Source organism: Xenopus tropicalis, chromosome 3 (assembly GCF_000004195.4).
Source record: "Xenopus tropicalis strain Nigerian chromosome 3, UCB_Xtro_10.0, whole genome shotgun sequence".
In the NCBI taxonomy this organism is placed as follows: domain Eukaryota; kingdom Metazoa; phylum Chordata; class Amphibia; order Anura; family Pipidae; genus Xenopus; species Xenopus tropicalis.
Window position 1 is genome coordinate 15,680,687 of NC_030679.2, and position 21,117 is coordinate 15,701,803.

General features: G+C 38.4%; 1 protein-coding gene across 1 annotated transcript; it reads left to right on the top strand.

The window, feature by feature from the left end:
* Positions 1-16,259: 16,259 nt before the first annotated feature.
* LOC116409460 lies at positions 16,260-19,845 on the top strand. Its single transcript, XM_031898116.1, has 7 exons — positions 16,260-16,266; positions 17,656-17,724; positions 17,889-17,991; positions 18,125-18,192; positions 18,300-18,341; positions 18,811-18,852; positions 19,200-19,845. Exons 1-7 carry the CDS (start codon positions 16,260-16,262, stop codon positions 19,586-19,588), a joined length of 720 nt encoding a protein of 239 aa, XP_031753976.1. The 3' UTR covers positions 19,589-19,845.
* Positions 19,846-21,117: the final 1,272 nt, after the last annotated feature.

Here is a 21,117-nt window from a genome sequence, read left to right on the forward strand (position 1 = left end):
ATAGGATTCACAGTGCACACAAACAAGCCAACACACACATACATTCTAGGCCCAATCAGTCAATTAATGGACACAGTTCTGCCTTTTGCTTCCACACTACTTCCTGTTACAGTTAGAGCTGCATTATTTCCTGAGGGAGCACATAGCCCATCACTAAATGGTGGATCAATGGAAAAGATCTAATATTTACTGGTATATACAGTATATATATATATTCCAGTTTGGTGAGATTCTTTAATAGGTGACAACATAATATAAATTATACATTGGTTCAGTATTCATTTCGAGGAGGGGGGGTGGTATAGTCTTCCTTTCAGAAGCTAAGCTTAGAGAGTGTGGGAAACCATTAAAGGGGACCTGTCACCTTAGGAAATAATTCCAAATTGTTTTCTATTTTGTTTGTCAAGCAAAATAAACTTTACTAACACTATATAAATTGTTTTCATCTTATTTTCTTCTGCCTTGGAATTCACAATTGCAGTAAGCAGGCAGGCACCATTTTGTGGGTACTGTTATCAAAGCAGGCATTGCATCCTGCCAATATCTTGTTTCTGTGCCAGTATGGGGGGACCTGATGCCCTTGTCCATGCACTGGTTACATAATTACATGGTGAAGAGGGAAGGGGAATGTGAGGAGGGCAGCAACATCTAAGAAGTTCTGAATTGAAAGTAAAAGTAACTGTTTGCCACATCTCTATGCCTAAGGCATAGAGGCGGGGCAGGCAATATGTGACTGACACTTGGGATTTTTAAATGCTTTTAGAATGGGTATGGATGTGGTAATAAAAAAATGATTTGGGGTTTCTTATTTAATTTGAAAAGGGCTTTTATTATACAGCTTTTTATGTCTGGGTGACAGGTCCACTTTAAGCTATGCAAAGGCACAAACCTTGGTAAATAATTTTATATATATATATATATATATATATATATAACTGTTGAAAAAATTATCTTTCACCCTGCAATAACTTGATTTTTAGTATAAATTTTCCTTTGATTACATGGTGTGCAAGATTGCTGATTAAAATAAAAGCCATAACTAACATCAATTTTTATTCCACGGGCTATCATCTATTAACAGTGACAATGCACACACTGGGTTTTATCTAAAATAATGTCTATTATAGCCTATGGGGACATGTGAAAACAGCAGGGAGCTATTTACCCATAAATTCAATTAAATATAGCACAAAATCAGCAACTAGCACTAGCAAGACCAATGTGCTGTGCCATTATCTCCCTTGGAGGAACCATCTAGGGCCACTATGGAAAGTCTTTTCAACAATAAAAATATCAATTTGTGCTTGAAAATGGTTATGATTAATTAATAGTTTGAAAAAAAATGGGAAAAATAGTTCATTTAACTCTTATATGAGTAGGTTGCCCATCTGGCATAGTCATGGTTAAAAGCCCTCCTTTTGTTCATCCACAGATGATGAAGAGGAGGGTTCCCTGTCTGTAACAGATCAGCGTGACTTCCAGGCAGGAACAAATATGAAATGACTCATTACTTTGCTGTTTCTCTCCATTCATTCACATTTCCCCGTCAGAAATATCCTCTTCCTTGAAAATTTGACTGTCTACATTCTAAGTAAGATGGAACAATTTTGCTTTACTGTGGTGCACAATATCAAAGCACACATTTTTCAACACTTACCGGGGTGACAACTTATTTATCTGCCAAGAATTTGTGGGTAAAAACAGCAGAATTATAACTGGAAAGATTTCCTTTTGCAAACAATTCCTAAATCCACACTGTAATTCATGCATGTTATCGGGGGTTTCCAGGCTTGATCCTTCTCTTGTCTTTAAAAGCAAGTAATGCACTGAATCCAATATTTGTTTTAGCATCCAGTCAAATATCAGCTCCTTGACATGTTCAACCTTCTGCCTTTATATGGTTATGGAACCCCTCTGTAAATTCTAATATCCTTATAATTTACGGTAGAGGGTACATTATGCCTTATAATAGATGAGTGATATTCAGAGTTCCCTGTATAACTCAGCCTGCAGCCTTGTTCAATTAAATATAGCACAAAATCAGCAACCAGCAAGACCGATGTGCTGTGCTATTACACCTCTTGGAGGAACCATCTAGGGCCCACTATGGACAGTCTTTTCAACAATAAAAATCTCAATTTGTGCTTGAAAATGATTATGATTAATTAATAGTTAATGCCTTATAATAGATGGGTGATACTCAGAGTTCCCTGTATAACTCAGCCTGCAGCCTTGTGCCTTTATATGGTCACAGAACCCCTCAGTGACTTCTAATATCCTTATCATTTACAATAGGGGGTACATTATCCCTTATAATACATGAGTGATACTCAGAGTTCTCTGTATAACTCAGCCTGCAGCCTTGAGCCTTTATATGGTCACAAAACCCCTCTGTGACTTTTGATATCTTTAAAATTTACGGTAGAGAGGTATTTTGCCCTATCCCTTATAATACATGAGTAATACTCAAAATCTCCTGTATAACTCAGTCCACAGTCTTGTGCCTTTTGTATTATTCTATAGCTAGTTTGTACATTAAAATTCAATAGTTTGCCATTTGGCTTGACATGCTGAACAGTCCCTGCATTTAATGACCTTGCAGAGACAAAGTAAGTGACTAAAAGATATAAGTACAATGTTTTATAGACTCTGGGGATGAAAGTCAATGTTTTTCATCTGTCTTTTGGAAGAAATCGCCTTGTATTTTGGAGCCCGAGTTTTCAAAGATTGGAAAGTATTGCGATGAGCAAGAAAATTAGTAAAAGGGAATCAGATAGTTTTGTTTGGAGGACAGAGTGTCAAATTAGTATTTGGGTGGGTGTGACCTCATTAAAGGGTACGTGAATTACAGTGTTCTTGTTAAACTATAACCCAAACATTTTGAATGTATTGTCATAGGTTAAAGCATGCTGGGTGCAACTCGTTTACTATTAGTTTGTTTACACTGGGAAAATATATAATTATACATGTGTGAGTGATCTATTAAGATAGTTTCTTGTATATAAGCAACGGCTTTTGTTCCAGAGAAATGAATATTACAAAAACTTCCTGTTTTGCTATGTTATAGAGTTTAGCCTACTTTGGGAAGGCAGATCCATTAGAAATTTTCCAATTAAGGATTTGCTAAAATATTTATTTTTATATAAAGCACAGAGACCGCACGTACCCACGCCAATAACTCATTCTGATTTATATCCCACCCTCGCTGTGTTTTACTGGGGTTCTGAGGGACTTGTGTATTTCTGTTTGCTTAATGGCTTCTTGTATACAGACTGAGCAAGGCAGCAAATCAGAGCAGAAAGGAAGCTTTTTGTCACATTTACTGGATGGGGGAGTATTCCCACACACAAATCTGTGTATTTGCAAGAAATATCTCAGAGCCTTTTAAACTGAGCTGAACTTAAATCTGCCTGTTCGTGCATGAACTGTCTGCAGAGGTTGCTGTGTCCCTGGATTACTATATCCTTCTTTGCTTCATGGGTTGGAAGTGCTTTTTATTGCAGGCAGGAGATTCAGGCCTAAGTGTATCATATGGTGTCCACAAAGGGTGCACACCATTTGTAGCAACAAAACCTGGGTGCTAGTACCAAATAAAATGCAGTTGAACAAGGACAGCACTCCAAGGATTTAAAGAATTATGAACAAATGTAAATATATATACCTGTATATGCAGTTCAGTGAGGCACAGCAGTCCCCTCATCTCTTGCATTGCTTTTTAATGGTGCATAGATATACAGTTCTCAGATGGCATTCACAAACAGCAATGTTAATGTTGGTGAATATCTTCTTAATGTACACATAATGAAAATGAACATATACTGTATTATGTATCACATAAACATACATCATAATCCTTATTAAGTCCAACAGGTTGCAAAGTTTTTATAGCCTATTAATCTAATAGACCTCCCTAACAGACCTCGTCTATTAGCACGATCACCCCCGTGGTAATTCGAGGTAATTTCAGCTCCTGTTCCAGGACCAAAAAATTGTACATCATTATGACTAGGTCCACACTCAGCATTATGCCTCTGTACAGGGAGAGAAGTATATTGGCATTTTATATTGGATCTGCGTTGTGACATACAGTCACAGATCCCTCCCACATAAAAAAGACCACAAGGACATTGCAGGAGATAGACACCAAAGTCTGTATTACATGTGAAATGATTATGTTACCCGTAATATTCGAACACTGTAAACTTGCATTGTGTACAAGATCCAAATCTGAACATACCTGATTATGGGGGTCAAGAGGAAGCAGCTTTTACTGATTTATCCCTCAATGTACATGGTTTCTTATATGAGATTAGTAGAGTAAATTGATATTCAGGCATTTGGGGATATGACTTCTGAATAAGAGGTCAGTGTCTCCTAATAGAACTTGCTATGATCTATAATTGGAAATAAAGGCCAGTTTTAGATCACTCCATCTACTGTGGTAAATTTTCATCTGACACTCTTGACTACTAAGTATTTTCATCATATTTCTCAATCATTTTTCATCATTTTCTCAATCATACATAAGGTAGATGTATAACCCCTCGTTTATAAACATGTTTGCATTTTTGTTTATCACATCTCTTCCTATGCAAAACATCATTCCTAACAATCCTTACAATGCTCTTGTAGCCTTTTTAATGTGCGAGAGACGACACAAAGGATCCATGACTTTAAAACATGGATCCAATATAAAATTTACTAATACACTATTCTCCCGTTACCAAGGCATTACGCTTAGGGGCAGATTTACTAATCCACGAACACTCTGAGCATATTTTTGGCAACTTTTTCATATTTTGCGCAAATTTTTCGTACAACAAAATCGTATTGTCGCGCCGAGTACGAAAGTTTCGGATTCATTCAAGCTTCGTTATCGTGACTTTCCTTGGGCCAGGTTGGAGCTGAACAGTGCCATTGATTCCTATGTGAGGCTTCCAAAATCATGGACAGAAGGATCAAAGTCAGAAAGGTTTTCCTGCATTTTACAATCGTTCTGTACGAAAATTTCGTGACTTTGGGGTCGCCAATACGATATTATCGTGACTAATACGTTTTTTTCGTAAGCATATTCGTGATATTTGCAATCTTAAGAAGTTATCGTATCCAATCCGAATTTATCCCATTCGGGATTCGAACTCGTGATTTCATGAATCTGGCACTAAGTGTGGACATACTCATAATGACATGCGATTTTTGGTCCTGGGATAGGTGGGGGGGGAGATTGTGTTAATTAGCTGTAGTATAGGGATATCTATTGGGTTAATAGGCTAAAAACCTTGCAACCTCTTGGACTTAATAAGGATTTTGATTTATATGTAGTTCTTTACATTTTCAAGTTTTTTTTATTGTTTTGGTAACTTGTATTCTTAAATGCCCAGCCACCTTGTTAACATGAGAGACCAGAATAAGGTGTTGGCAGTATACAAGCACGGCAACAATCAGTAATTGGGAGGGCATACTACTTATGGAATCCCGCTGTGTATACTGATTAGCCAGTACAGGTATAGGACCTGTTATCCAGAATGCTCGGGATCAAGGGTTTTCTGGATAAGGGGTCTTTCCGTAATTTGGATCTCCATACCTTGTCTACTAAAAAATCAATAAAACATTAATTAAACTCAATAGGATTGTTTTGCATCCAATAAGGATTAATTATATCTTAGTTGGGATCAATTACAAGTTACTGTTTTATTACTACAGAGATCAGTTTTAAAATTCTGAATTATTTAATAAAATGGAGTCTATGTGAGACAGGCTTTCCGTAATTCGGAGCTTTCTGGATAACGGGCTTCCGGATAAGGGGTCCCATACCTGTACCTATTTAGGTCTCTCAAGTCACAGAAGTCCAAAAGTTTGAGCAAATATAAAACTCTTAGTTGAAATGAACACAAACATCTGCATAAAGTATTTCTAATGGCACCGGCTTTGTCGGAGCAATGTGAGAAATGTTAGAGGAATAAAATACTAGCATGAAAACCAATTAGAAGGGATATATGAAAAAATCTATCCAACCTGGCTAATCTATACAAGGAAATATGTTTACCCCCATTAATTGGGCAGCAAATTATACTGAGGGTGGAAGTGTCAATAAACTCGCTGACGGGCCGTGATTTCCGATGAGACTGTGCAAGAATTTATCTGTTTTTTCCAGTTAAACACTATTATAATGTAGGGAAAAGTCTGATCATGAGTCTGATTCATATTTTCCCAGTCCTGGTGTATTGATGATAAAACAATATAATAAAATTTTTCAGGTGCAGAACAAATGATTTTCTCTAATATATATAATTTTTATTGAACAGAACATAAAAAGTTTAGAAACACATTATTTAAAGGACCACTCTACCCTATTTTTGCTTGTCAATTGTGGTTAGTACAGGGGAATAGTTATGCTGCCATAGTTTTATGGTATCACTCAGTACAGGCTATTAGCAAACTTAGGGTTCTGTTTCCAGGGCCAAATTCACCATATAGGCACTTGAGGGCCTGTACCTAGGACAGCAGCTTTGGGGGCAGCTTTCAGATGCCTATATGATAAATAACATTTTTTTTTGTGAAATCCAAATCCAGCTGTGGGGGGTAGGGGGTACCTGTGTGGTGCTGCACCCGGTAGTGAACAGTGCATAGCATGTTGCGTGATGACGTCACATCCGCTAAAGGGCGAAGGACCGGTCCGGTGCTAAATTGTACTGTACTAAGCACAATTCATTTGGAACAGCTCCCTGTTAGTTTTATGTTATCTCTTAAAGGCTATGATCCAGCTAAGATGGTCGTTCCTACATTGCAAGCATCCTTACATTACCAACCAAGTTCAGTTTAGAGTCTTTACCAATGACCCTTTGGGGTCTGGACCTCTGTGCTGCAATATCAACAGGGAACTAACTAACCAGTAATAGCAAGGCAGGGTGGGACTCTGCTGCGGGGCCCCGGAAGAAAACCTGAGGTGCCAAGGACTCCTGCCTATGAGGGTCACCTTAGTGAACATTTTTCCGTGGCCACAAGAGGGCCAGAAGGAGGAGATATGAGGTAGGACAGGATGGCATGGGAGGAGTTTGCCAAGATAATAGTCTTAGTGGGCAGCAAGTATTATATTTTAAGTAACAGACCTGAGCAGTAACGGAATAATCAGAAGCCAGCTTGGGCATGGATCAAAGCAGGAGGGCAGAATTTTAAGGTGCATTGCCCCCTAAAATAGAATCAATGCACAGGAAATGATGTGCAAAGAACCTCCAGGTCTTCAGGTAATAATGTGCAACCAGAATGGCCCAACCAGAAAGAGGAAGCAAAACTGGGAAGTGTTACCACTAGAGGCATAAGAACCCAGGGGGTGAGCATAACCTACAGGATATCCCATAAAAACAGAGCAAAGCATGGTTTCTTTCCCAGGATTCCATCTGTTAATCATGGGATGGTAAAACGTGGGGCTGTCCAACTGGAGGTCCACTGGCAAAAAATTTTTATGGCCCCAGACTGTTCAACACCTCTACTGACTCTTTGGATAACATCATAATTTAATTGTTATCTGATCCATGATTATATACAGCAGTATTGTGAATAATTACCCCTCCCCCTTCCCATTATAAGGAAAGCCTTGGACAGCAATGGACTATGCACTGGGCATAATAAGTCCTGATTGGTAGCCTTTACATAAATATCCATTGGGGATAAATAACAGCCGCAGGGAGCTTCGAGGGAGGGAGTAAGATACAAAATGAAAACAAAAATGCAAGTAAGTTTTTGTTAGTATATGGTGCAGACTGAACAAATGTTTTAACTTCTATGCACCAGGCAGTTCCAGAACAATACTGATACATTGACCCCCTTGGAGTTTTATGGAACAAAAATACTGACTTTCTGCTCTTTCAGTCTGAAAATCTTTCAAGGAGTTTAATCTTTTGTTTGTTCCCTCTTTATTGCAGCCATAAGTCTAGCCCAAGCACTTTAACAACTCCAAGCTCTCTTTCCTGCCAATGGAACACTATTTATACTATCCAGCATTTCCAAAAATGACTACTGGCTTCACACCCTCCAGTGCAGGAGTCTGACCTTTTATACCCACTTGCCTCTTCCTCTACAATATGTTATTCCTCAGAACTGTGCTGAACTGCTGACAGCATTTGATAGTTTTTATTATCATTGCCCAGCACTTATTCACCTTGAGTGCTTATGTTAGAGGAGCTGTAAACTGCACAGTTTTCCTTTGGGTCAAAATATCACTGCCTTCCTATTGTCTCCTGTTCCAAATCAGTCACTGCTGCATCTATTGATGAGGGGGATCCCTAGAGCTACAGCTCTAGCCCAGTAGGAGGCATTCTGTTGGACATTGCTACTGGAGTTATGTAGCAGAAATTCTACATTAAGGGGCCATTTCACTAAAGGTCGATAACGCTTATCACATGTTTTTTTGCGTTAAAAAGCATGCAATAAATAAGTACCGATTCATCAAAGTCATTTGGCATGTGTTAAAACGCATATCGCATGCACAAAAAAACGCATCATTGCAAAGCGTTATTTCTATCGCATTGCGTTAATTAGCAAATAGAAATAGTACTAATGCATGATTCACAAACACATATGAAGCGTTAAACGCGCAAAATATCGCTTTAATCTGTGCAAATATTAACACCTACTTGAGGTGAGCGGTACTTAAAGAACATGTGGTTTGTGAGCGTTTGGCAACACAACATGGAGTTTGCAGTCTGATTTTTTCAAGTATGTGATGCATCCTCCAGTTTTCAGGGAGATGGTAAATTTCAGAACAGTAGTTTTCCAAAAGTAATGGTTACATGCATAATATCGTGTCAGGACCTGCCTGTACTTGAACTCTGGACTCTATATTAGGCAGGTTCTGCATTACCTCGCTGAGCCACTTGAGACCTTGCGCATCCAGCCCTAACCATTATATTCACCCCTCTTTGCTCCACTATTCAGACTTGTCGCCTCCTCCTCCCTTAGTAAGCCCAGGTGGTTGCAATTGGACAATTATCGGGCTTTTTAAGCCAGTTAGAAGCAACCCCTGGTTGCTTGTTCATTAAGCCTTTTTGTGATCCTGTGTCCGTACCTGCCTGACTCCTGCCTGGTTCCGTTCCTCGTCTCCTGTCCCTGACTTCTGTTGGATCTCCCGGTATTTGACCTTGGCCTGTTTATTTGACTGCTCTCTGTCTTCAGCCTGCCCCTGACCACTGCCTGTTATTCGGACCCTCCTTGCCTGCTGCCAGTCCTGACCCTCTGCCTGCTTAACGGACTTGTATTGTTTTGCCGCCTGCCTCTGACCACTGGCCTGTTTTATGGACTTGTATTTCTCGCTGAATCCTTAATAAATGTCTCTGCATCTCAATATGCCTTCTGCCTATATACAACAGTACCCGTTATATCCATATTACACAGCATATAGGCTCCTACCTGCCAGCCACTCCTTATTTTGGACTTTAGTGAATCGGGCCCATTGTGTGCTAATATAGCACGCAGCGAAATATATTGCGCACTGCGGGAAATAACGCACTCAGCGGAAAATAACGCAAGAAAATCGCTTATCGCAAGATAAATAATGCAAAGAACATTGCTTCTTAATTATGACACGTGTCCTTTTAGTGAATCGAGTGTTAAGTCACAAAAAATAAGAAGTGATAACATTTTTAACGCATGCTATAAATAGCACTTGTTTTATCGACCTTTAGTGAATCGGCCCCTAAGAGTTATATTGTAAAATATTTAGACAAAAAGCTCTATTGAGTTCTAGATGGCGAGTTCTTTTAGAGGAGTTGTACATGAGGTCATCTATTAATTAAGTTCTCTACATAAAGAGCATACTGGAGGAGGCCTCATGAAATGAGTTCTGCCTACTGAAGGAAGCCTCATGAAGATCATTGCTTCCTACTCAAGGAGGCATCATGAATATTAGTACTGCCTACTGGAGGAGGCCTCATGAAAATGAGTACTGCCTATTGGAGGAAGCCTCATGAACATGAGTACTGCCTACTGGAGAAGGCCTTGTGAAGATGAGTACTGCCTACTGGAGGAGGCCACATGAAGAAGAGTACTACTTGAGTAATAAAACATGAGCAATCATTTTAGAGGAATTCATGCCTTGGCGATTCAGTAGGAGTTCTTTTTGAGGACCTTCAGTTCCCTTACAAATCCATGCAGGCTAAATGGACTTTTCATGAAACTGACCAGTGTACATATTGGTGCACCATTGGTAAGGAAATTAGATTGTAACCTTCACTGAGCCGGGGATATTACATTACATTAACATTTATTTATAAAGCGCCAACATATTCCGCAGCGCTGTACAATAAGTGGGTTACATACATGGACATACAGAGTAACATATAAAGCAATCAATAACCGATACAAGAGGCGAAGAGGGCCCTGCCCAAAAGAGCTTACAGTCTACAAGGAGAAAGGTTTGAGACACAAGGTGTGGGAATGGGCATGACCAGAGTTGTGAGAGGTGTGGCACAGGGTATTGCTAAACTAGATTAGAAATTATTGATTATATTGAAGCAATGTTCTGTAAAACCTTTAAAATTAAATAATAATAATAATATGGAAGGTAGTTGGTGTAGGGACCCATAGGGTTAAAGCACCCTATGGCCTTAGCCCTACACTTCATTCTCTGCTGTTACTGAGCACAATGTAATGTTTCAATTTTAGCTATTTGCATCTGTACACTTATTGGCCCTTAGTTAGGATGACCACATCCTGCACACTGTAATATAGTGATTTGCAGGGCGTGAGCACTTCCTCTTTGGCATTCCTATCATCCATAGAAGGTTGCACATTGAGCCTGGGACCTCAACTAGGCCCAGAAGCCTGTGCCCTAGAGGAAGCCAATCCATTTAGTGATTCTAAGTCGGGGATCAGGGACCCCGTGAATGAGGTGAAGTCTTTTGCAGGTTAGACTCTGTCACAGCACGCAGCTGTTTGCTCCAACAAAGGAGAATTTAGTGGGTTTAGTACACCCAAGGCTCCGCTGCCTTATGGTAGGGACCACAGTTTCAGACATAGGATTCATTTACCCCTGAAACACCGTTGGCTGTAGGGATCTGGCTGTAGGGATCTGGTCCAGTAGACACCCTTGGGACTCCTGGCTATTATCCCACATCTATCTCCACCGTGGTGTCATACTGTTCTGCTACTTTGCAACTGCGTTTGACATTTGGGCTATTCTACCTCAGTGCTGTGAGTATTAACCCTGCATATGCTGTGTACAATAAATAAACCAAGTTCTAGTTCAATGCAAAAGAACCTCTGGCGTCCATATTTCCATTATATACAATCTGTGTCAGTGGAGAGTTGCAGTTCAGCAACATCTCATAAGTGCAAACCTTCCACTTTGCGAAGGCCCTGTCTGCGTGTTGGAGTCACATGTGCCTGTGCTCATACCTACTAGCCGGAACTGGCAAATACTAGCCAAGATTAAGGTTACATTGGTCTTACTGTATTTAGTAAAACTGTGTAACTGCAGTCCCATAAAAATATTCACCTGTGCCAATGAACATTTTAGGGTCCATTGTGTCTCTTAAATAAAGTTAATAACCATATAGGTACATAATTATTGAGTCTATACCACCGTTCCAAAACCATCAAATAAGTGTCAGTTAGTCCTATTAGTGCACCCTGGTTTTCAGTATCCCAAGGGGCTTTCTGATGATAGCAGACAAAGTGAATTGCAATAATAAAGTGAAGGTGCTTCATCTTGTTTTGGGATTACCCCCCCCCCCCCCACACACACACACACACATGTATTGATGTGTTTCTTGTCCACTTTCCCACAGATAAGACTTTATTGATTGTTTGGAGCATCTTCTATTCACCACATGGTTTGGTTCATTAGTCTACAATTCCAACTAGACAAGCAATTTAGCAATGATTTTAAGAGACACACACTTGAATGGTAAGCCCATTATACTTTTGTACTGTATTTCCAGATTAAAAGAAAATTTCCTATGAAGTGCTTGTGTCTCCTTCCTACAAGAGTGTTTTGTAGCATTCAATAATATTTATTATTGGCCAGTAATCAAAGGATATGTTTATATTGTTGCCCATATATTCCTAACAGCCCTGTCTGAAATCCAGTTGGGGCCAGGTTTTCTGGTGAACAGCATGACAGCATCATTGCAGCCTAGCTCAAAGTTGCATGTTTGTGATTTTGTAAAATGGGTGCAAGTGCAAGTTGTTTATTAATGCCCATTCAACATTAAAGCACCATTAGCGTCTGATTCTTTTGTCACAAGTGTGTGCCGGCTATTGATGGAATCCACCACATTCAGGCTAGAGGTTACTCCAGAGTTCCACAGCATCAACAGCCGCACTTGCTCACTACATTTTAACCATTTGCGGCTATGTTTTTAAATGGCCCTTCTTCCCGTGCATGCTTGGGTTCCAAAATGCCAGGGCTGCTGTAAGATGGTATAGACAGTCACTATTTATTGGCCTAGTGGCAAGTTGTTTGGGCCTCTGTGTTCTGAAAAATGTCAGTGTCTCAGTCTGGAACTGCAGACGAGGCAGGAACAAGCATATAAATAATAAAAAGCGATGGCAGATGGCCATATGAAGAATAGGGGCAGACATGTTCCACAACCAGCTAAATAATTTTGTTTGAAAGAAGGGTAAATGCTTTACTAGAGCTGTAGTCCATTTGCCAAAGAAACAGACTCTTAAATACACAATAATACTTTGTCAGAGGAACTATCATAGTTACATAGGGTTGAAAAAAGACCAGAGCCCATCAAGTTCAACCCTTCCAAGTAAACCCAGCACACACACCTATACTTACCAATCTATACTGTCACATAGATAAACTATATATACAACCACTAATACTAACTATAGATATTACTATCACAATAGCCTTGGATACTATGCTTGTTCAAGAACTCATCCAGGCCCCTATTAAAGGCATTAACAGAATCTGCCATTACCACATCACTAGAAAGGGCATTCCACAACCTAACTGCCCTCCCCGTGAAAAACCCCCTACGCTGCTTCAAATGGAATCTCCGTTCCTCTAATCTAAAGGGGTGGCCTCTGGTGTGTTGATCATTTTTATGGGAAAACAGAAAACGATCAATGCAGCAACTGAAGTTTGCCAGAGTGAGGATATTATTATTTTTGGCATGCTGTGTTAATATGACATTTGCTTATTACTCATTGGACACAAGTGTACTCCACTTATTCATGCAGGCCACAAAGGGAACCCTAGAATTACCACCAGCTCATAGGTGGCGCTAATGAGCAATTTGTCAGAGCAGGCAGGACAGATGCAGTGCTGCCCAATACAATTATAAAGAAGTGCAAGGTCTTAAGATTCCAATAGCCTTGAATGTTATTCAAGTTTAAGAAGACATCCAAGGCACTCTTAAAAGCATTGCTAAAATCTGCCATCATAACATCAACCTGAAGGCATCTCCCAACCTCTTTGCCCTCACCGTGAAGAACCACCTTCACTTGTTCAAATGAAAGTTTAGTTCCTTAAGTCTAAAGTACTTTATTATTGCTTTAGTAGCCATTGAATGACTCTGACTAGAGTTACATAGCTTGTTATCCACAAAACTCCCAAATATATATATTAAGGAGCCCCCCCTCCCCAATACATTACCATTTAGTGTATAATTCACATTAACATCGTCCTAAAAGTAAATTGTTACGGTCAGCTACCCCTTTAAGATTGGAAGTCCTACTCTAGAGAGCTAGGGGAGGCACAAAAGAGTTAGTTTTAGAGAAGGTGATGTCCACTTTAATGAAATACCTTGTCACAATAATAGAAATGTAGTCACAATGTTGCTGTGAATTCTAACTGAAGGAAGTGTTAGGTTACCATGTGAGAAATATATGGCGGTACTGATAGAGAGATAAAGGCAGAGATAGAGAAAGAAAGCACAGTTTGTTTGCTTTGCTATGATGAGGAAGAGTTAAAGAAAAGTGAAATTACATTGCTATAAATGTAGGAAACACCCGAGACATTTTCATGCTTTATGCTGTTACCTGCTCACCTCTTTTTCCACACAATAAATACATTTATCTGTCTAACAGTCACAAGCTGCCAGAAGAATCGAGATATTTCATAATGAACCAGAGAAGTGGTCTGTACCTTGTTTTATATTACCTGTAGGAAAATCCAATGACACATCAAACAACTAAAAGAGGTACCAACATATTTTCTAGAGTCTGCCTAAAACAACAAAAAAGTCTCCTGCATCTCTTGTCTGTCTGGTCTCAGGATATAATATCCCAGTGTTGTCAGTATTGATTTAATTTACAGGTACCTAAACTGCCCTTCCATGCTAACACAAAATAATTCATGTCAGTTGTAAAAAGTGTTAGACAGGGCAGCCTGACCCGCTACAGAACCTGATGCCAAGGGCCCACCAACCACCTTAAAGAGATACTGACACCAGAAATTAAATCTTTTATACATCTATCATAACAATGTCTTTGCCTGAGCTTTAGAATTTTGCCATAAAAGTATTTGCCTGATGCTTTTACATTCCCTATCTGATCCCCCATGTTCCTCTGTGAGGGGGCTGCCATATTTGTGCTGCAGTAATCCGTTAGAAGCTATAACTGATAGGCTGAGAAGTGAGGTTGGCAAAACAGTCAGGTTTAGGAAATTCAAGTAGCAATTGCTTATAAAACTAGTCCTAAAAAATGATCAATGTGACCTATAGGTAACTTTTTATGTAGATTCATAATTCAAAAAGTTTTTTCAATGTTTTACACACATTGCCTTTCTACTGCCCCATTCTTTTATTCTTCTTCATTTTATTTCTGTACAGTTTTTTTTATAAATTATTAGAAGGGATGGTGGGGGGTGCTACAATGTAACAATGTGATTTTTTGTAGGAGGGCCTACCTGAAATGGGGATTAAAGAATATTCCTCAGCATTGCAGTGGGCCTGTCCACTTGGCTTATAAGCATACAATATATGAGGGTCCATTTAGGAATGCAAGTGCAAAATGGGTGATGCAAAAACACACACAAAACAAAACGTTTTTAACCTACAATTCAGCTTTTTGCAAAAATGCTACAGGCCACAGCAACATAGCATGTGCCAAAACATGAATATTTATTACCAGCGAAGATGCTAGGTGGTTTATTTCAGTGTTGCCAGTAACGTCATTTACAGTGCACCTATGCTTGCAAGCCCTGTTGTCAGTTGCTTCTAAAAAATCAACACATAAGGGAACCCTGGCAAAACACATCTGCAAGGCAGAGGTCAAAAACACTGTTTGCTCAACCAAACTTTATCCTGATTTACTAGACTACACAATCACTACATGCAGCAACATATTATTATTGGTTTAAGCATGCTGGGAGCTCGGTGTAGTGGCTCTTGGCATGTTGTATTGAGCATGTATTATTATTATAATAGTTATCATCTTATATAGTGCCAACATATTATACACAAGTACCTCTAATAGACTTTTGGCTCTTGTATTAATTAATTTGGAGAACTTCTGCACTCAGTTCTTTGGACTGCACCTAACCCCCATACGTACAGGATATCTCTGCACAACCCTAAACTGTCCCTGCAACTATGGACCCTACTGCTAAATGCCAAGGCACAATTTGCCATAGGCTTTGTAGGTCAATTAAAAAGCATTTGTCAGTTAGGTTTTAAATCACAACAGGCATATTGTAAGTAAGACAGAGGGGTATCATTGAAGTCCAAACCAATCATAAATGATTTATAATTATATTATAATGGTAATGATATTACCCATGGACATTTCCAATAGAGGACAGATCACATGCTAGACTAGCCACCTCATTATTATTCACTTGCACTGGTAGGTGAGCATCGTATGTACCATGTCATCCATTATTTATTAGAGAGTCAAAGAGCCATATAGAAACAAAATAAACACTTTATTCATTAGTGCTCCAGTTATTATTAGCTTTAATCAATGCTTCATCAGAAGGTCAACAATATTATTAACTACAACTCCCAGCATGCCCCTGACAGCATTCAGCTATTGGCGGGAGTTTAATGTCTGACTGTTTTTTTTTTAAAAAAGCCGGTATTTCCCCCATCTTGTAAACCAGGAAGTAATGATGTGACAATGCTTGTAGATGGCACTGCAGCTGTATAATTTATTGTTATAATTATTCAATGCATTGGGTTCAGTAAATGCTGCACTCATTCTGAAACTGGGATGCATCACTGATGATGTCACAATGTCCACTGGTGATGAGTCATACAAAGCTGGCTTGTTTGTACTTGAATTACATGGCTGATTATGAGGTCACAATGGCTGGTGATGTCACTGCACCAGCTTAATAAAAACAACACAAATCCAGTTCATTAGACATCTTACAGCAATTGGAGCAAGATGTCTCTGATTTTTTTCAGAATTCTTGTTTTATTTTTTATCTTTTTACTATCTGGTGCATTTCCTATTACAACATTACAAACAGGTAAAGAGGGCTTTGGGCTTTAGTGTTATTGATCATGTCACAAGTATTTAATTGATAATATATTGTATTGCTGAAAATTGCCTAAACATTTTTGCAATTTGCCTCAATTTGTCTTGCACAATTTCTTACATACAAAGGCACAGAGATCTAATGAATAGTTAGATGTTCAATATGCATAGATTTACCTTAGTATAAGATAGGTACAGACCCCAAATGAAAATAGTGCATATTAATTTTTCTCGCCTGCCAAATACGTTTCTGCAAAAAGAGCCCCCTGAAAGCGTATTATGTGCCATAAGACCCCCTTACTGTACAGGGAGTGGAGCTGATGAATTCAAAAGAGGTTAAGCCTTCTTTTTGCACCAAACTACCAAAGTACCTTTCCTAAACTTAGCGGTTTTAATGGCATTTCTGAAAATCACCTAAAAAAGGTTGCCATTTGCCACATTTAACGTACACAATTTTTTACATACAAAGGCAAATCACCCTAAATGTGAATGGCAGAGGTCTACTAAACAGTTTGATGTCCAAAATGCATAGATATACCAAAGTATGGGATACTCAGCTTTTAAAAACAGAGCCCATGCCAGTGTATTATGTGCCATAAAACCCCTTAACTGTACAAAGACCCACAGAAAACTAAATATTTTTGTAGTACTCATTCTATTAAATTTAAAATAAAGGTAATAGGTAAAGACGTCTTTCTACACCAAACTACCTAACCTAACCTAATAATAGTAATAATAATAACCTAACCTAATAACCTATGCTTATAAAAATATAACAATAAAATAGGCAAAAAATTGCAATAAAATCACAAAAATAAAAAACAATTAGGCAAATCAATGTAACAATAGTCTTGATGTGAAATTTATAATTTTTAGTGGAAAACCAAAATGATAAATTATAGAACTAAAAAAAAAATTTAAATGTGTGTCTGTGTATGTGTGTACACTTCTAAAAAGTGTGTAAATGTGTGTATATGTGAGTATGTGAATATGTACAAAAGAACAAAAAAAAAATCAAAAAAGTAACCAAAGGGAGAATAGCAAAAAAAACTACATTTGTTAAAAGGTGTGTTGTGTGTGTTGATATTGAATTTAAATATATAAAGATGGTGTGTGCTGCTGTTGGCTTCAGTTTGTGAGCACAATGGAAAATGTTCCAGTTGTTGGTGTATGCGAATTTATTTTTGATAGAAAATCTTATTTTTAACCTTTTTCATTTAGGAACTGAAACTCCTGTCTATAATTTGGTTACTGAGTCCAATACTTCATATGTTCAGACCACTATAGCTGGTAAGTCTGCTATTTATATATTACAAGGATAGGACCCATTATCCAGTGGGGCATTTATCATTAAAAGACAGTTTTTTCTTTAGCATTTGCAACATCTGTTCTCAAAATTTGTCCATATATAGCGACACAAGTTTTATTGACTAATGAACTCTCGCTTTCTACAGTGGAACCTTCTGAGAGTGCCCCAATCCCATGGAAGAAAATTGCATTTTTAATTATTGGACTTCTGGGTATAGCAGCTTTCTCATCCCTATGCTATGGGATCAGGTGAGTACTTAAAGGCAATATAAAATATAACGCTATCCATATTCATTTGCTTTTTATAATTCAGACTGTAGGAAATCACAGGGAATACAGGGTTTTATTGTTCTTACCATTTTGATCATCTTCTGTTTCACAGGAAAGAGATTAAGAAGACGAAAAAAAAGGAAGAAATGGAGGAGAAGCGAAAGAACACAAAATACTTTTGTAAGTTAAAGCTCAGGGGTTTCTGTACAAATCTATATAAGTCTATAGAAATATTCATTACTGATGTGATAATGATACTAACACTGTGCTTCTTTCTCTATCTGCAGATGCGAACTTTGGTCCTGATGGATCGAACCGCATTTATATAAGTAATTATCTTTTTATTATATTTCATATTATTACTTGACATGGCCTAATGCCCCCACCCCAAAAAAACCCTGTTCTCAGGGTGAATATACAGTAAAGGTGCTGCAAGAGCTTAAAGTAAAAATAACTTTAATATCCATTCAGTTCAAGCCCTGCCATAGGCCGTATAATGACACTATGCAGTTTATACGTCTGCCTCACAAAAAACGGCAAGTGTAATGTAGGCAAAATGCACTTCAAATAATTTTTCTTCTGATCATTCTGTTTTCTCTCAGAAAAAAGAACATTCCATCAAAGAAGATAATAATTATAATGCAAACACATTATTTAGATTGAAAACTCACTCAGCACCTGAAGCCCCTTAAGTCCATAATGCTCCCTGAAAATAATTGAATGTGTGTCCTGTTATATCCATATTACTGTATTATTTTATAGGAAAATGGTACAACTATTTTTTGTTTTTATTTGCAGTGCAATCTCCTGGTGAGAAACTTACCATAATCTATCTGCCGGGTAAGTGTTTTCTCCTGATCATACATAATACTGTGCCTGAGCCTATAACATACTGTAATATAATAGGGAAAGCATTGTTATTATGTTCTTTAATATCACAGATTCATGACGGGGGTGAGGCTAATATCAGTTGCAAATATGTTTCCTTATTCATTTACAAATATGTGGATATACTTGATTCTTATTGGCAGTACTTTCTCTTAATTAACATCATCAACCAATGACCAAGAATAGATGAGCTGAATGAGTTGGGTTATGCTTTATAAATATGAAATTTGTCACATGGTGTAATATTGCTGGTTATTATTAGGAACAGGTTATTGAACCAGTGACATTTTATGTTTTAGGAGTGGTTGATATACGTGAAAATTTGGTTACTGAAATAATAGCAGCAACAAATAATGGAAAGATACCTCCAACAGACGGGAAGGAAAATAATCCCAAGCCTGTGAATATTGAAGAGCCACAGGCTATTGAACCAAAGGAGGAGCTCAAGGAGGAGCCTCAAGAAACTGTGGTAAATAATGATGAAATAGATATAGAAAAAGGAAAAATAGAAGAAATTGTAGCTGACATCAAAGATGAAAAGAAAAAGAAGAAATGGCGATTTTTCCCCTTTTCAAAGGAAAAAGGAAAAGAAGACAATGGAAAGGAAAAGAAAAAGAAAGACAAAATACAAAAGTGGAAAAGGTTTATAAAGAAAGAAAAGGAAAGGAATATTATTGACCTTCCTTAAATACTGGGTATGAAGCTAAAGGATCTGGCACATTCGTCAATTTGTGTGCCGCTACATGTACTTTTGATAAAAAAAGCCACTACCTGCCCCAGATCATTTCCTATTCAGTTGAATGGGAAGCGGGTCATCAGTCACCTATGCAGGGGACTTGTGGTGGGTAATTTTTGGGCATCTGGGGTGGGGTGGCTTTTTTTATAGCCATTACAAGTTGTTTCCAAGGTGGTAGTGAGGGACTAAGAAGACCTAATGAACCTCAACATCACCTTGAGGTGAAAGTTCAATAAAAGAAATGTTTTGTGTTTCATATATTGGATGTTTAATTTAGATCTATGTCAGAAAAAGCATTGAAACTTACTGCGATAACAACCATTTCTCTTGAGTAGTGGCCTCCAAATCAGAATCCCTCAGGCAGTTTTTGGCCTCAGTTTTCAAGTGGAAACATTTGCTTGAAACAAAAAAACTACTAAAGAGAGACAGATAGATGAAGATGAATGTCCTTATCTGCCATTCATTCTGTAAGTATCCTCTAAAGGTGCCCATACACCTTCAGATCCGCTCGCTTGGCGATGTCGCCAAGCGAGCGGATCTTCTCCCAATATCCCCCACCAACGGGTGGGCGATATCGGGAGAATCCAGGCTAATTCGGTTGTTTTGCCCTGGGGCCAAATGATCAAATTATCACGACTGGTATAGGCAAAGTCGGTTTGGAGACCGCATGAACGAGCCGATGCGGTCCCTGATCCGACTAGATTTTTTAACCTGCCCGATCGATATCTGGCCGATTTCAGACCAGATATCGGTTGGGCAGGCCCGTCGGTAGTGCCCATACACGGCCGATTAGCTGCCGAATCGGTCTAAGGGACCGATATCGGCAGCTAGAATCGGCCCATGTATTGGCACCTTAAGTATTATATATTGTTCATAGTAATTATCTGCGTGTGTTTGGGCTTCCCGACATTACAGCATTAGCCATACCTGCTTAGCCTGTCAACCAACCGATAAGCACATTCAGCAGCACAGTGATCCTACAGTTGTATATATTCATTTCATCCAAATTCAATAACATAGCAGGCTGATTATATTCTATTATTCTGGGCTGATTTATTATAATTCTAGACTGCATTGACTCTATGAATCATGAATAAGTTTGAATTCTGAGTTTTGAGAATTTAGTTTTTTAAAAAAAAAATATTTTAATCCAGGATGTCTTGAATATTGAAATAAACAAATTTGGCAGCTACTGTAAAACCTGGTAGAAATCAATGGGCATTGTAATTCAAACATGTTTTCTACAATCAAGTGATGGAACTTTGACATTTAACAAATCTGCCTCCCCATGTTCGGTTTCCAATTATGTAAAATTCTAATGTCACACAAAGAAACCAGTTAACTATTGGGCAGGTCGGAGACCATAACATTTTCTTTGTGGGCCACATCTAGCCTTCACACCATGGAGAAGTCCTGGTACAAAAGGGAATCCAACAGATGTCATAAATAATAGTAGTTTCTTTTGGTAAGTAGGGTATTTT